General features: G+C 35.9%; 1 protein-coding gene across 1 annotated transcript; it reads left to right on the forward strand.

Annotated features, from left to right (window-relative positions):
* The first annotated feature begins 716 nt into the window (after positions 1–716).
* Positions 717–17,599, forward strand: LOC104893758 (importin beta-like SAD2). Its single transcript, XM_010679895.4, has 22 exons — positions 717–1,085; positions 1,779–1,914; positions 2,006–2,093; positions 2,209–2,358; positions 7,515–7,677; positions 7,853–8,037; positions 8,199–8,372; positions 8,939–9,084; positions 9,186–9,309; positions 9,416–9,596; positions 10,148–10,307; positions 10,404–10,445; positions 10,531–10,649; positions 10,733–10,934; positions 12,355–12,486; positions 13,562–13,665; positions 13,781–13,960; positions 14,385–14,524; positions 14,655–14,794; positions 14,913–15,070; positions 16,571–16,697; positions 16,809–17,599. The coding sequence occupies exons 1-22, from the start codon at positions 996–998 to the stop codon at positions 16,964–16,966; spliced, it is 3,099 nt and encodes a 1,032-aa protein (XP_010678197.1). The 5' UTR covers positions 717–995; the 3' UTR covers positions 16,967–17,599.
* The last annotated feature ends 239 nt before the right edge of the window (positions 17,600–17,838 follow it).

Here is a 17,838-nt window from a genome sequence, read left to right on the forward strand (position 1 = left end):
CGTTTGGTTTCTTATTTAAAATAAAAATTTATTTTTAAAAATAAGCATTAGTGATCTTGCAGATCGACTCCTATATGAGAACTCAATGAGAATAATTGTAATAGTTTATGAATTGTTAGATTGTGCTCTAGATAAAAGAATAGACTTCTCGTATACTATGGGGCAATTTTTGTCAACCTCCAAGGATCAAAATCCCGAATCTTCCAATTCCTTCATCGAAAAAGACTTGCATTGACAAGTGTGAAAGTTAACGATTGCAAGCATTACAAAACGAAGAGAGGGTAAATTTCACCTTTGTTACTTTTGAAAAGGGAAAAAGGAATAATAAAAGGTGGACAAATAATGCCTTAAACACCACGGAAATTAGCAAAGGACACCAACTGGTATGAGTTGGGCGGATCATAGTTGAGCCAACCATCATCATGCATCAATATAATCACCTTTTTTCCCTCCTCCCTATATCTCACGTGCCACAATAGTTTCCCTTCTTATAGTACGACGTGCGGTGAATAATCTCTTTTATCACAAATAATTATCCACCCATAAAAATTCCAACTAATCCGAAATTTTGATCCACCAAGACGATGTCGTTTTCTTTTAGAGATATACGCAAAAGTATTTATACTTTATTTAATTAATTAAATTAAAAATAAACAATAATAAATTTAAGAAAAGCTCAAAATCCTAAAACCCTAATCATTTATATACGACCGCATTTTCTCTCTCCATTTATCTCCGCAACCTTCGTGCTTTCTTGCACTGCGCATTTCCGCCATTAAAATTCACACTGCCTTTTTCTTTCTCTCTCCCCTAAACCCTTTGAGCATCTTCCACTTTTGGTTGAAGCTCTAGGGTTTAGATTTTTCCAATCAATTTGCGATATTTTTGTTCAAGATTTTGTTTCTTTAATTTTTGTTCATAGTTCAGTTACTACTTACTACTGTACTATTACATTCGATTTTCATCTTCAAAATTTCGATCAATTTTGCAATATTATGGATCTTCCGAGTTTAGCTGTCATCCTTCGTGCTGCTCTTAGTCCTAATCCCGATGAACGCAAAGCTGGTGAAGAGAGCCTTAATCAGGTTTTTTTTTTCCCTTTCATTTTTATGATTATTTGATCAATTTGCATTTGGTTAGTTAGTCATGAGCTGGAAATCTTGGTGCTATTGTGTTGCCGCCTGATCTGGTTTGAGTTTGAATTTCTTGATCAATTCTAGTTCGAATTTTTGATCATTTAATTGCCTTTACTTTGTAATCTAGATTTTTTGATGCTGTTTTATTATGCTAATAGAATTGTTAGCTCGAGCTCTATCGTGAGTTTTTGTCGAAATTGAATTTTCGATCAATCCAAATTTGGTTAGTTGATCATGAGCTGAAATTCTTGGTGCTATTGTGTTGCCGTTTGATCTGATCTGATTCGAGTTTCAATTTTTGATGATTTGGTTGGCTTTTGCTTAGAATCTAGATTATTTGATGCTGGTTACTTGTGCTAATAGAATTGTTAACTTTTGCTCTGACTTGGATTTGTGTCGAATCCGAATACAATCAAGCTGAAATTCTTGGTCATATTGTGTTGCCACTTGATCTCATTTGAGTTGAAATGTTTGATCAATCTGAATTTTAATTTTTGATCAATTTATTGCCTTTTGCTTACAAGTTAGAGCAATTGTCTGTTCTAGTCTTCTTAGTGATCCTTAAAGTAACTTGAATTTAGTCATTAGCTAATAGGTGGGAATTGTTGATTGGATTTTGGTGTTTCTTTTATGTGATGGCAGTTTCAATACACACCGCAGCATACTGTCCGGCTATTACAGATTATAGTTGATGGGAATTGCGATATGGCAGTGAGGCAGGTTGCTAGTATTCATTTTAAGAACTTCATTGCTAAGAATTGGTCGCCTCATGATCCTGGTTCGTTTCCCTTCTAGTGTTGTCTGAGTCTTGGACTTGTCGCTATCCCTGCCACATGATGTTAACTATATGTCCTGATGTTTGATTTTAGAGGAGCAATCCAAGATCGCACCTGCTGACAAGGACATGGTGCGGGAGAATATCCTTGTTTTTGTGGCTCAAGTCCCAACGCTCTTGAGGTGTGGTGCTGGCTTTGCTATTACCTATGCTAGTGACCGTTGTTGAATTTCAATGTATATACTAGGAAAACAAAGATGAATATGATGTATTATGGATTGATGGCTGCATTTCCAGGGTGCAGCTGGGCGAGTGCCTCAAAACAATTATCCACACTGATTACCCTGAGCAGTGGCCTGGCCTTCTTCACTGGGTGAAGCATAATCTACAAGATCAACAGGTTTATGGTGCTCTGTTTGTTTTGCGGATTCTCGCTAGAAAATATGAGTAAGCACACTATTTTTACTACTTTTACATGTGCTGGTGATATTGGCTTGATTATGATATGGTAATATGTGTAGCTGGCTCTCAATATTATCTACAACTTGCACTCTAGTCACAATGTAAACCTATATTTGCCTTGCGTGGGAATGGTATAAAAGACAATTTGTCTTTTTTTCTAGCTTCAGTGCTGCATCTTAAGGCATAATAAAGCACCCTTGTGGTGCAAGGGGATTGTGGTAAGCACTTTTTTTTATGCTAGGCGAGGCGATATCAAAGAGGCACACTTTTTTTTTACATCAGATTTTTTTAATTGTCAATTATCTTTAGTTGCACCTCGGGGTGCTTATCGCACGAGCCAAGCCCATGGGCTCGTCTCGAGCTCGTTTATCTTTTATTGGGCTCGACTCGTCTCATGAGCTCGACGAACTTGAGGGAGCTGAGCTTGGCTCGAGCTCGGCTAGGCCCAAGCTTGTTTTCAGGCTCGGCTCGAGCTCGTTTGGGAAATTTATTTGCGAGAAATTTGTATAAAGTGAGTTCAACGATTCTTTTTCATAGATGATTCCAATAAAACAATACAAAAGTTTCACAACAATACAAAAGTTTCGCAGCAATACAAAAGTTCAACTACAATTATATACTGACCAAACACAAATACAACATATTACTAAAAATAAAGGTTCCGTTCTCTTAAGGCAAAATGTCATTCTTGTCATACGCTCCAAAGTCACCAATGCTCGCTCCATGGTACTTCCATTACACCTACAATCATAGGTTAAATATAAAGATTAGTCAAGTTCTAAAAAAGAGTGATTGAAAAAATAAAAAATAAAAAAACATATCATATGATTACCTATTCAATAGGAATAATAATTTCCTTGGGTTGTTCCGCACAACCCATGGACATCATAATCACATATTATTCGGCATCTAAGACATAATTTATCTAACAATAGCAAAATAGAGAGACATAGTTGTAGCTTGAAGAGGGAGTAATAATTGCAATATTGTGACAGGAACTAGGTTTACTAACTAACATCAACTTATCAAGTGATCAATCACATAAATTATCACCTTTCCAATTGAATGTTCTTTTCAATTTGGTAAATTTCTGCAATTTTTAGCCCCACGATAAACTCAGTAAAATCCTGATTTCAACATTCTAGATATTCTCAAGATCACATAAAAATTGAAGATTATAATCACATATAGATACAACAAAACTCACTTCAAATTCCCACATCAACATGAATAATTGAACAAATCTTATAAGAGTACAAAATGTTAGAATTCTATCTTTAAAGTTCCAATCTTTACTCCATTTTTCTAAATAAACATAACAGACCTCTCAAAATCAAAGAAAAATCACTAATTTAAGTTAAAGCTTCTACAAAAAAAAACCCCAACTACATTTCTATATACACTAATCAAGAACAAAGCTGCCTTTATATTTCAGAATTACGACTATTATACATGAGCAAATGCATCATAACTTTATCTGCTAAATCGAAGAACTTTATCACAGAGCAAGCTATCTAACTTTTATTAACCTCATGACAGGAAAAAACGAAATCAGTAAAAAATGAAATCATGATCACTATGTAACTAACAATAGGAAATTTATCAAGAAAGGGGTAAAAAAAACTTAAAAATAATCAGATTGTCCAAATAAAATCCTAACATGTAACAATTTCCAAACAAAAATTTCGAAATAGAAAAAAAAAATTAGTGCTTACATGCTGTACTGCTCATACTAGTGGGGGAGTGGTCCTCGGTTGTTGGTCGTTGTAGCCAATTTTGGTGCTTGTGGTGCGCCGCAAGAAACCACAAAGAAATTTGAAGTTTTGAACTGACGATCAAGGGTTTTGAGTTTTGCACTTTGAAGTTTGGTTTTACTATGTTATTTCATCTTTACTCCCTTACTCTTCTCTATTCTTTTTTTTTGTTTTTCTTTTTAATTGATTTTACCTTTTCTTTTTCTTTCAATATATACATTAGTTAATATTTAATATGTAATACTTAATATAATTTTTTAGATATATAAAATAAATTTTTACTAGAAAATCTTTTTTTAGTATAAAATAATACTCCCTCCGTCTTTTTTTATTTGCTACAAGCACTTTTTCACAAAGACCAAGGAGGGAGTGGGGACCATTGACATAAATGGAATTAACAAAAAAGCAAATAGGTAAATTGTGGGACCTATGTATTATATATGGAAAATTTACAAAATCAAGAAGGGAGTGATGGCAAATTTGTAAATAAAGTGTGGGACCTATGTACTATATATGGAAATATTTGCAAATGTAGCAAATAAATTGAAACACCCCTAAATGGCAAAATGTAGCAAATAAAAAAAGACGGAGGGAGTAATCCACCAGCTGTTCATGAGCTTTACGAGCCGAGCTTTGTCAACTCGACCCCGCTTGTTTAAGTCTCGAGCCGAGCCCAAATCCGAGCCGAGCCACAACGAGCAGACCAACTCAAGCTAATATAAAAATTCTAATTGGTAAAATCATATTAATTATTAAAAATCAGCTTTGATTATTAAAAATCATTTTTAATAAATAAATATTATTTTTCAAGTCAGAGTATATCAGTAGTAAATAGAAAAAAAAAATACTCGACAATCAGCAAGAATCAATGTTAAATTTATAATCAATAAAGTGAATTTCAATCAACAGAAAGTAAGATTCATCAGTTTAATGTAGTTATGATCTAGTAAAGTTCATTTTAGTTTGGTATAAATCCGGTGAATGGCCTTACTATGATAAGGTTGTCAACTTGTCATAGATGTGGAAAACATAGAATGGGCTACTTGCAAATTTAAAGATTAAACACTTTTTTTGATAAAATATCAAGTACAACTTTCAAGGAAATGACTTTTGGGTAGGATATAAAAAGTTGTTTGAAATATGGATGTAATAAACAAGCGAATCTATGTGGTGTGGTAAGGGAGGGTAAAAGAAGGAAAGGGTTTACTATAAATAAGATAAAGGAAAATAGTGAAGCACTACATAGACTGAACTAGATTGGAAAGAGAGAAGGTCTTTGTGGGATGGTTTGCGAACTTCGACATTGATTTAAATTCCAATATGTTAAAGATCTCGATCTGAAGATTCCTATTTTTTTTGGATTGCTCGGTATCAATTCTCTATAACTACAATAATATTTTTTTTTTTTTTTTTTTTTTGGGGGGGGGGGGGGGAGGGGGAGCTTATAAGTAATTTTGTTAACTTTCTTTGATAAGTATTTCCTCCGTTCCTAAGTAAGTGTTACATTCACTTTTTCATGAAACGAAATGTGTTTCTTTGATCATTAATATTCGTAGTTGTGCACAAATAAAAATTATAAAAGGTTGATCATTGAGATGAATTGAACAAGATCCTATTTGACTATAGAGAGAAAATGGGGTCAAAGTTAGTTGATGAATAGTGTCAATTCACTCAACGTAACACTTAGGAACGGAGAAAGTATAAACTGAAACACGCTTTGGAAACCAGATATAAGGTCATGTATCAAGCGAGGGTCCTGTCTAGTTTCTGAGAATAGCACAATTGATGAATACTGTTCCAGGGTAATGCTTATTAGGAAATTGTATTTTGGAGAACAGTGAACGCATATCACCAATTCCACCTCCTCCCCTTGCAAGAATTTTGTCAAAATATGGTGTGACATGAAATTATTTATCCCGAACCAGAAAATTTGGGGTGATGTGCATGCTTTAGATTGTATGAAGATATCACCATTAAACAAATATCATCTGTAATTTGCAACCGGAGTTCCCGTGCCAAGCTACTTTGATCTAGGATGAGTACAACTCTTTGTACCCTACACCTGTATATACTTGTTTCTAGTCATTGAGCTACAGTTGGGAATCATTAAAACTTGCTTTTGGTTGATGACTATTAATTTTTTAGAGCAAATTATAGAATTCTTTCTTCTCCAATTTATTAGCTCAATATATTGTTTTAATTATTATTTTTTGACTTTCGAATGTGGTCTATTCTAATTTGATTATCCTAAATAATATCAGTTACTCCTAACAATCCCTTTATGTATTCAATCCTTTACTAGAGAGACTTACGGTTGGTAATTTGTTAGCATTTGCTTATATGTTTGTTTCATCAACTAGGACATCATGGTGAAACTGAGGATATTTAATACCGAACTTCTCTACATCGAAGTTTAGTCTCCCCATTGATGTGTATCTTCATGGACTATAGCAAAACTTAATTTTTTTGGGTGGCCTTGGCATAAATTGCTCCTCCCACTGCAAAACAATGACCACTTAACTCTTTCTCATATATCTATCACTTGAAAATAACAATGCACAATCACTTATCAATCTCACATGAAAATGTACTTTACGCGTCAATCTGAATGCTGATGCATCCAATAAGACTTTCTCAATGAGTATGCATACTTTAAAAGATATTATGTGGTTCCAATCTTGTCAAGGCAATGAAGGGGACAAAATAGAGTGCTCTGTAGCAGTGTATGCTACGCCTTAAGGTCTGACTTTTGTGATTGAGGGGTGAGCCTGCACAAGCTTCATGGGATGCTTGGTACCTAACAGTTGGGAACTTGACTGCAGCTAAAACCTTAAATATTTTCTTATTGTCAAAGTATCTAAATTTTACCTTTAATTTTATCAAGGGATGTGGGAGTACAACCTTTTTTTTTTCAACAAATAGCAATTTCCTCTGGGTTCCAATCCTATGATATTGACTACAGCCCGTGATGTGTTCAGGATTTCTTCTGCTAGAGCAGATGTAAGAATAACGAGGAAGGAAACACTAGTATAAGATGATCAATGGAGATATAGCTATAAGCTTTGAACATTTGATTCTTTTTTTTGGGTGTATGAATTTTACAGTTTTGTGCTGTGTGTCCTCAGTCCTCACAACAGAACTCTTTTCATTGCCCTAGCAGTTACTTCACGGACATCATCATCATCATCATCTTGACCTCTGTTAACCTTCTTTCTGTATGTTTTTTTTTTCCCTCATTTCTTGGTATGTCATGGGTTTGCAAAAATGGGTTTTCAGAGTTCATGTTTCTGAATTTGTGTATGTTTCATATATGTGATGCAGGGTTTATATTTTGGTCCATATGATGGAGGAATAAGTGTTTTTCCTCCTGCTGTTGTTTTTGTGCAGGTTCAAATCGGATGATGAGAGAACACCTGTGCATCTAATTGTCGAGGAAACATTTCCTCCTTTGCTCAATATATTTAACAAGCTTGTTCAGATTCCCAATCCTTCAATCGACGTGGCAGAACTTATAAAGCTTATTTGTAAAATATTTTGGTCATCGATCTATGTACGTTTCTTGTATGCCATTCTTTTTCTCTTTCTTTATTTTTTACAGTAATGCCTCTGTTTCTTTTTCTCTTTTTGTTTGGGTAGCATAATGATTTGTCATAACTTAGTGTGGATTGCAATGCGATCATCAATCTTCTTTTGTAACTCTAACAGTTCACTTATTTCCTTCTCAGCTGGAGATACCTAAACAGCTTTTTGAACCCAACTTGTTCAATGCTTGGATGGTCCTTTTTCTAAACATTTTGGAGAGGCCTGTTCCATTAGAAGGTCAGCCCGCAGATCTAGAACAACGGAAGTCGTGGGGTTGGTGGAAAGTAAAAAAATGGACGGTTCACATCTTGAATCGATTGTACACAAGGTCAGTGTATGTGTTATTAGCGTATTTGTTTTGGGCACCCATGGAGTTATTTGGCAACTTTGATGTGCATGTAGCCAGTATGTTACGACATTTGAGCTAAAAAATTATAGGTTATCTAATTCATTTGTCTCATTTCTGTGCATTCTGAATGCTGTCCACAGATTCGGAGACATGAGACTCCAAAACCCTGAGAACAAAGCTTTTGCCCTGATGTTTCAGAAGAGTTATGCAGGGAAGATTTTGGATTGCCATTTGAATTTGTTAAATGTGATCCGTGCTGGTGGCTATCTACCTGACAGAGTTATCAACCTTATTCTGCAATATCTAAGCAATAGGTTGGTGTAGTCTTTTTTATGTGTCAATTTTATCCTATAATTATGTATATACATAGCAATTCAAAAGTGTTTGGTTTGTCTCATGATATCCCTTCGATGCCAATGTGTACTTGTATTGTCTTCCCTGCAGCTCTTTTAATGTTGCCACCATTGAGTGCATATATCATATCTTTTACATGTTTTGAGTTTTACCTTGCTTCATTCATCTAACGCATATTAGACAGATAGAGTCACTTGCCTATGTATTGAAACTTCTCTCAGGGCATTTAAGGATTAGGCTGATCAAACAAAGGTTTAAATGATCTTCTAGTAAAGAATTTGAGTTTTTTGGTAGTGGGACATTTCTTGTTGCAACATTTACGCTTTGCTTTGTGTGTTCAGCTTTATCGTCATCTATGTATCCATGTGATGGTTTATATGAGGCAGGAAATTTATAATCGTCTGTATGATCCTGGTCATAATCTAAAGTACAATTATGTATTTGTGCTCTCTAATTTGGCTAGACGTCTACTACCTTTTGGTATCATTCTAAAAATTTATCCAATATATTTATTTCTGTGTGGCAGTATCTCAAAGTCCAGTATGTATCAGCTGTTGCAACCAAGACTTGATGTTCTTCTTTTTGAAATAATCTTTCCCCTGATGTGTTTCAATGACAATGATCAAAGGCTTTGGGATGAGGACCCTCATGAATATGTAAGGAAAGGCTATGGTGAGTTTTATGGGCTATTATGTCTTCGTAAGTTTAGATTCTTTTGTTATTGGTGACTGATACTAGATGGTTAATTGGTTATGTAACTCTGCTTTTATCAGATATTATTGAGGATTTGTATAGTCCAAGGACTGCTGCAATGGATTTTGTAAGTGAATTGGTTAGGAAACGTGGAAAGGAGAACCTGCAAAAGTTTATTCAGTTTGTTGTTGAGATTCTGAAGAGGTATTTCATTTTTTTTTTTTTTTGTTGTTGTCTTTGTGCGTTATTCATACTACAGGGTGGTTGTATTGATTTTGCAGTTTGCTTTCATGGTTGTTGCAATTTTTAGGTATGATGAGATCCCAGTGGAACACAAACCCTATCGGCAGAAAGATGGTGCCCTTCTTGCTATAGGTGCACTTTGTGATAAGTTGAAGCAAACTGCACCGTACAAGTCCGAGTTGGAGCGCATGTTAGTGCAACATGTGTTTTCTGAGTTTAACAGCCCTGCTGGTCACCTAAGAGCTAAGGTTTGCTGATTTCTTTTGCTTCTTTGTCTTAGCCGACTCTTTATAACAGCTCCTATGAGGATAATCAAGGGACAGTGAACAAGTGTTAATGCGTAAGAAGATGACCAGTTTTGTAGGTTATTATGTCTCAACTTTTTGGCCACGTCATACTGAAAAGCACAAGTGTCGTCGCTTGTTTATTGCACTTGAGCTGTACTTGTTTTCGAGTTATTCCCTTTAAAGCTAGTAGGTTACGTCAACCCTTTATCTTTGGCTTCTTTAATAACAAATTTTTACTGAGCATACAATTCATTTCAGATCATTTTTGGTAGCCTAGAAGTTCTTAATAGAGTTCTTAATAGAGTTCTTGATAACAAATGTTTCCCAGCTATTTTTGATTGTCAAGTCAGTTAAAATGCAGCATAGATTTTTTTTGATGTGGAGATAGAGCTGTTATTTCTGTTCCTTCCATTTTTTGTGCTTGAGTATAATATTGAATATTCCAAATATACTGGCTACCCATAATTTGAGAAATTCTTACTTTAGATATTTTATATTTGTCGTGTTATCAGGCAGCTTGGGTTGCTGGCCAATATGCCCACATTAACTTCTCTGATCAAGATAATTTCCGAAAAGCACTTCACAGCGTGGTGGCTGGGTTGCGTGATCCAGAGCTTCCGGTTCGCGTTGATTCAGTTTTTGCATTGCGCTCTTTCGTTGAAGCTTGCAAAGGTTCTTGTTAGTTGGTTGCTGAAATATGCTCTCTACTTTTACATTTGTTCTTCATTATTAGCATGTTTTATATAAGAATATTGGTTGTGTATGCAGATTTGGGAGAGATACGCCCCATTCTACCACAATTACTTGACGGTATGTATTATTAAGATGCTTGGTTCATTTTTGACATGTGCTGTGCTCTTTTGCAACCTTTTCTCACAGGCTTCTGTGTGCCCAGAGTTTTTCAAACTTATGAATGAGGTTGAAAATGAAGACCTTGTCTTCACTTTGGAGACTATTGTTGACAAATTTGGGGAAGAGATGGCACCTTATGCTTTTGGATTATGCCAGAATTTGGTAATGCTTTATTTCACGTGCTTTGATACTTTATGTTCAATAGTTGGTCGATGTACATGAACACTTTCACCTTGTTTGGTCAGGCTGCTGCATTTTGGAAGTGTATGAGTACTGCCGAAGCTGACGAAGAGGGTGATGATCCAGGTGGTGCATTGGCGGCTGTTGGTTGTTTACGAGCTATTAGCACAATTCTCGAATCTGTCAGCAGGCTTCCTCATCTCTTTGCACAAATTGAGCCTACTCTTCTGCCTATAATGCGGAGGATGTTAACTACTGATGGCCAGGGTATGGTTTTAGTTTAGCAGCTTTGTTCACTCTTTTTTTTCTTGCTTTTACATGTATATTTATCTTCTGTTTGGGGGGTCAGATTTTTTTTGCTACGCTAAGAATATGGGGGACTAAATGTTCATTTGCAGTTTCACTGAAGATGACATCTAAATACTTGATAATGAAATGTGGTGCTGAGAGTCTTAAGTAGTCATTTAATTCCGTAACTGCACTGATAAGAACTATGGATCTCTTGAAAATGTAGATCATGTTCAGAAGCAAGCAAACAGAAGAGTGTTTTTTTTTTTCTTTTTTTAAAATTTTTAAATTTGAGGTTATGGTGAAAGTAGTTGTACACAGAACCGATTTTGCTTACTCTTGTGGGAGCTTTAAGTTAGTCCAAGCTGTTGAAGTGATTTATTCACTTGTGTTACATGAAAACTGCCTGTCTCCTTTTCCTTGACATATGATATACTGTACATAGTTCATCTCCTTCATTTTCGATTCCATGGTGCTATAAATTTCATCCATATAAGTCTGCCTCCATACTTTGAAGAGCACAAGCTATGACCACGGCTGTTGCTTTTATTCCTTACAGCAAGTGTGCTGCACGAGGAAGGCTATTGACTTTATCTAATTATCTCTAGCAAGTGTGCTACTGTCTGGCTTATTCACTGCCTATGATTTTATGATATCCAAGGATGCCAACTTTGTGTAAGATGGAAGAATGCCAAAATTAAGCTGAATGAGACATGTGAAGTAAGCAAGTGATGACCAAGTCCTAGAAAACAAATGACTTAGGGTAATTGATGGTATTTTTATCATTAATTCTGAGAGCTAGTTTGGTGCAGGAAAAAGAGTATTGAATATACAAAATTCATTTTAGCAAATGTGCTAAGGTCTATGGCTCATTACCTGCCTATGATGTTTTGCAATAACCAAGGATTTAAAAATATACCTATTTGAAAGAATAAAATATACAAGTATTTAGAAAATCTTTTGGTACAAGTATCTTACTTTTCTATAGCAACTAGAGCCATACATAATGTGCTATATGGTTCCAAAATGGAGAGAAAGAAGGATACTGTTTCTTGATTTATGGATTATGTTACGTGCTACTATGATTTCTTGCTGCTGTATGACACAATCTTGCAGCCTTTTAATTTAGTCTCAATAATGGGAATCAACTAGAGCCTTCTTGATATGTAGCTTATCAAGGGTTAGTATCAATTAAAATGTTTCCATAGTCTACGTCCTTAGTGGGGTAACATCTATAGCTGATCATTTACTTGCATGGTCTTTGGAGTAATTTAAGTAACCTTTGTATTTGTACATATATCAGTAACCGGTTTGAGATGAATGTTTTTTTTTGCATCTTTTTATGGGTATCAATTAAGCTTTATCTTTATATTTCTTTGTAATTTGGTGGTCTTTGCAGAGGTTTTTGAAGAAGTTTTGGAGATAGTGTCCTATATGACATTCTTTTCTCCTACAATCTCTCTGGATATGTGGAGTCTTTGGCCGTTGATGATGGATGCACTGTCAGATTGGGCTATTGATTTTTTTCCGAGTAAGTGTTGTGGCCCTTCTCATTGCAGCATTGCAACTTTTTAAGAAGTTTCTCCTCTTTCTGAAGAGTCTGTGAAGGAATTTGTCATTGTTGTGCATTTGACATAACCAAGTACTATGATGAAACTGGCGAAGACTATAAAGAGCCAGGGCCAGAATTAGAAGCTGTATCTCTTTCTGATAATCTGGTAGAAGTTGATTTTTTGTTTATGTGAAGTGAAAGTAGTTAGATTCAAGTAGCCATGTTCAGCTTTTCTACAAATTGCACCCATGGACTGTTCTGAACATGTGTGACTGTGAGCAATCTTTTGCTGGATGAAGTACTATGGCTAATTGGTATAATCCCTAGTGTTAAACATTCTTTAAAGGCTTGTTGGCTCAGAAAGAGAGCTGAAATAGCAGTCAAATTCTCTACTGTACTATGAAAAGCTTTATAGCAGGTACAAAGGTTAGTTGGAGATGGATATCATCTTTGATCTCTGAGTGTCTATAGAGGTTCTTTAATATTAGAATTGGCAGTAAAGTACCTTTTTGTTTTTTGGCATACTCAGTTTATTTGCGTCAGTGTAATGTTTTTCTTATTTGAAATAAATGTCTTTGGGGATGAGAGGGTACCTATTGCTGGGATTTTTTTTCTCGCAATTATATGCTTTCTTGAAAACATGTAGCTGGATTATAAGTGGAGCAGTGGAGAATTATGTGGGTTCCTTTTACTGTTCTAGGAATGCTTATTCTTATATCATTGCTGCAATTGATGGAACTTCTTTCCTTTTTCGACTTGCTCAGTTTATTTGCGCCAATGTAATGCTCTTTTTATATGAAATAAATGCCTTTAGGGATGAGAGGGTACCTGTTGCTGGAATTTTTCTTGCAATTTTGTGCTTTCTTAGTATGTAGCTGGCTATTTTACTTTATCACCTTTGTAAAAATAACAAGTGGAGCAGTGGACAATTCTGTGGGTTCCTTTTACTGCTCTAGGAATGCTTATCCTTATATCTTTGCTGCAATGGATGGAACTTTCAGCGTTATGAGTAGAGCCTGTAGTAATCTTTTTTGCAATTGATAATTTGATGCAGATATCTTGGTACCTTTAGACAATTATGTATCCCGCAGCACTGCTCATTTTCTGACATGCAAAGACCCAGACTACCAACAAAGTCTATGGAAAATGATTTCTTCTGTGAGTTTCTCCTTTTCAAGCTCTTATCATCTTCAAAATGTTTTTTATGTCAATATTAAAAAGTTCATTTCTCTGCCTTTCACATGCTGATGTCTGATTGATTGGATATTTACAGATAATGTCTGATAACAATCTCGAAGATGGTGATATTGAGCCTGCGCCCAAACTCATAGAAGTTGTGTTTCAGAACTGCAAGGGTCAAGTTGATCACTGGGTTGAGCCTTACTTGAGGATCACCGTTGAGCGTCTGCGTAGAGCTGAGAAACCATATTTGAAATGCCTTCTTATTCAAGTGGTATGCTGTTTCAAACTGTTTATCTTGATGACTATGTATAGTCTCTAGTCTGTGCCACGGATTATATTCATATGGGAAATGTAATGCATCAACTTTACTTTCTGCAGTCAGTGAGAAACCAATATTAGTTTTTTCTTCTATTAGTAGGCATCAACAGACAATGTGTTCTAGTTTTATCTTCTGTGGATATGTGCACCATTTTGCTTGACATGTGAGAAAGCTGTTCAAGTCTAACTTTGCTACAATTTGCTTTTATTGTCCAAATTTTTGGGCTGACATGAGTTTGAAGAGTGTGAGTTTGAATTTTGATAAAGTTTATATCTGTAAATCAACATACATATCGCACAGGGATCTCAAGAATAATTTTGGATGCGGCATACATGTATCTGATCCAGAATGTATCTACCTTTTTTGCTTCTTGCAGATTGCGAATGCTCTATATTACAACCCAAGCTTAGCATTGAGTATACTCCATCAGCTTGGTGTTGCTACAGAGATATTTAATCTTTGGTTCCAAATGATACAGCAAGTAAAAAGAAGCGGTGCTCGTGCTAATTTTAAGAGGTGCTTTTTTTGATTTTGCAATTGTGTTTTATACACTTCCTTTTTGCTTTTGATTAGGGGGCAAAAGCTATTGGGGTGTAGCTCTGTGTAGAAAACCCATGGTACTATATATCTTTCTTTCATTTTGTAGGGAGCATGATAAGAAAGTATGCTGTCTGGGATTGACTTCGCTGTTATCACTTCCTGCTGACCAACTACCAGTGGAAGCACTTGGACGGATTTTTAGGGTTACACTTGAGCTGCTTGTTGCATACAAGGAGCAGGTGGCTGGTATGTCTCCCTCATTTTCTGTTATTTCAACTAATTTGTGGAAGAAATTGCCTAATGTTTTCTATTGTTTTGCTGTATCTGATAATTTGTTTTTGGTAAATGGTTTTACATATGGCAGAAACTGCAAAGGAGGATGAGGCTGAAGATGATGATGAGATGGATGGATTTGAATCAGATGGTGAAGATGAAGGTGATGGCTCTGACAAAGAAATGGGAGTTGATGAGGATGAAGGAGATGATGCTGACAGCAATCATCTTAATCGTTTAGCAGCACGGGTGAGTGATTGTTGGTTGCCTTTATATTAGATATTGTGATGGCGAGGACTGTAAATATAATATTGTCATTGCGCTTTGGGGCAAGTAATAGCAGATGGTGAATGGGTGACTTCTTGGGAGTCTTTCACCTTGCATATTTTAAAGCATGAACTGATCAATCCCAAATAGTACAGTCTGCAATCTATTCTGAATTCTGTTATCAACAAGTTTCACCACAATAAAGTTGCTATGAATGTTTGGTATGAAAAAAACATCGATTTCCTGCACAAACACAACAAAATTTCAAAGAAGACGAGACAAGGAAAAATATTTTTTTTTTTCACTTTTTGAATTGCTGCCTTTTTGCGGTGGCTCCCTCGACCATATTATCTCTTCTGTAGCTGTTCGCCCCAGAAAAGCTAGTTGTTTTCATTCCCCAAAAAGTAAACTACTCTGTAATATCCCAATATCTTTTGGACCGGGTGTGAGAGTACCTTGTGCTGGGCTTAGTTTCAGTTGTATGGAATCAAATCCACCATACTTATAGAACCTTGGCTGGACCAATTTAGGAATAGATTTTATTGGATTTGTAACATTGTCCTTTTGGTGGCAAATCTTTTTATCTTTATGGCATTTGTGCTTTGATACTCATCTTAAATGTTTGGTATTAAGGCTGTGTACTTGTAGATGGTAGGCCCTACATCTTATGGTATATGTGTGAGATAGTGTTAATGATTTTAGTGAATAGACCTGCCACTTCTATGTAGGATTGGTTGGCTTTGTAGTTGGGTTGAATCTTGGTTAGGTTGAGGTTCTTAAATTGTGGAGTGGTAGAATTGTTGTCAAATATGCGGTTGAATTATCATATCATTGTTAGAGAAATGTGACGTCATCGCGATGAACTAGCTGAGATGGTGCAGATTTCAGTTCAATGATACAAGAGTTTTTTGATGGGAACAAGATTGCTGAAAAGCCGGGACTTTTGAGCAGATTTGATCAGTAATTACCAGATTTATTTCGTGTTGCAGTGGTATGCCTCGACCAAGGAGAAAGATTCCTTGCTTTTTAGACACTAGAAAGGATCAGAGAAGAAGCATAAAGCCACATTCCGGCGACGGCTTTGAACCTTTTGTTGTGCTTAGAATGATTGTTTCTAAAATGAAATGCTGGATTTTTTTTTCCAACGGCCACATTCAGTCTAGAAATAATTTGACTCTCATGTGCTGGCAATGTGGTTTTCCAGAACTATTGTCATACTCTAAAACACCCAAGTTTTTACTTTTTTGTGTATGTGATTTGGCTTTTCCGTGTTTTTTTTCTATTCTTGTTCTTTATATATTGTTCCTAATAGAGGTGCTATAATCTTGTTATTTTGCTATATGCAAGTAATGTAATGTACAGGTTGTTTCTGATGAACTCTTTTTCTTGCTCACAACTGCATTTGTTTTTTTTTTTTTTTTTCTATTGTCTTAGTTCATGAAGTTTGAATGTATTTGAATGACATTAATGTCGAACGTGCAGGCTAAAGCTTTTCGATCCACTGATGAGGATGATGATGATTCTGAGGATGATTACAGTGATGATGAAGAGTTACAATCTCCGATTGATGAGGTTGATCCTTTCATATTGTTTGTTGATACAGTTAAAGGTAAGCAGAGATGGTATATTCCAAGCACATTAGCATCTGATAATTCCTCTAATGTTTGGTGTGAATACCTCTTTGTTGCTGACTTTATTTTTTTCTTTTTTGATATTGAAGTTATGCAAGGTTCAGATCCTTTAAGGTTCCAAAACTTGACTCAAACTCTTGAGTTCCAATATCAAGCTTTGGCCAATGGAGTTGCCCAGCATGCTGACCAAAGACGGGTGGAGATTGAGAAAGAGAAATTGGAGAAGGCAGCAGCTGCGCCCTCATGATTTCATGTTACGGGAAATCAAGCATTCTTTATGTTATAAATTGCAGATCTTTGACTATTCCATGTGTGATGCATCCGGTGTTTGGAGATTGTGGCAGTGATGAAGTTTGAGTGAATGTCAAGGAATATTGGCCGGAAGGTGTTCGGGTTTTTTTCCTTATGTTGCCGACGGAAAGAAATTGCGAGACTTGGAAGGTCTCTCACATACCTCTGGGGTGGGCTTTTCCTGGCGGAAGATGCCTAGCTCCTTGCATACTGTAGGAGTTGGCTTTGTCATGGTTTGCAACTTCACTTTCGGCTTTTGTAGGTTTAGGAAATGTTTGGTCTACTTCTATGAACAAATGTGGAGATAAGTTGCAGGGTGTATATTACGCATTCTTTATGTATTTATTTAGTCATCAACCAGGGTATCCAAGGTTGTGTTCACAATTTTGTGTCTAGTGGGGGCCCTTTTTTGTTCCTTTTTGTTATACCATGCATTCGGGGCTTCAGCACTATATCGATTGTTGGGCCTTTAATTCATCTTTCTTGTGAGAGATGTTTTCAATTTTGCCTATGATGTAGCAGGTTAAGGTGACTTGCTGGTCGATGTAAGACTTGATTTTTTTGTATCATATCAAATACGTTGAGTTGAGATTCGTGGCTTTGCGTCCCTTGAAGGTGTCCTGAGTAAAGTTGAAACTCGTAGTGCCATAACTTAAATTCAGTGAATTTGTTTTTTGAGATTCGTGGCTTTGCGTCCCTTGAAGGTGTCCTGAGTAAAGTTGAAATTCGTAGTGCCATAACTTTAATTCAATGAATTTCTATTTTAACTAAAGTGAAAGTATTGGGTCAGACCGTCTGACCCAATGCATATTGTCAGACGGGTTGAGC

This window comes from Beta vulgaris, chromosome 5 (genome assembly GCF_026745355.1).
Source record: "Beta vulgaris subsp. vulgaris cultivar EL10 chromosome 5, EL10.2, whole genome shotgun sequence".
Lineage (NCBI taxonomy): Eukaryota > Viridiplantae > Streptophyta > Magnoliopsida > Caryophyllales > Amaranthaceae > Beta > Beta vulgaris.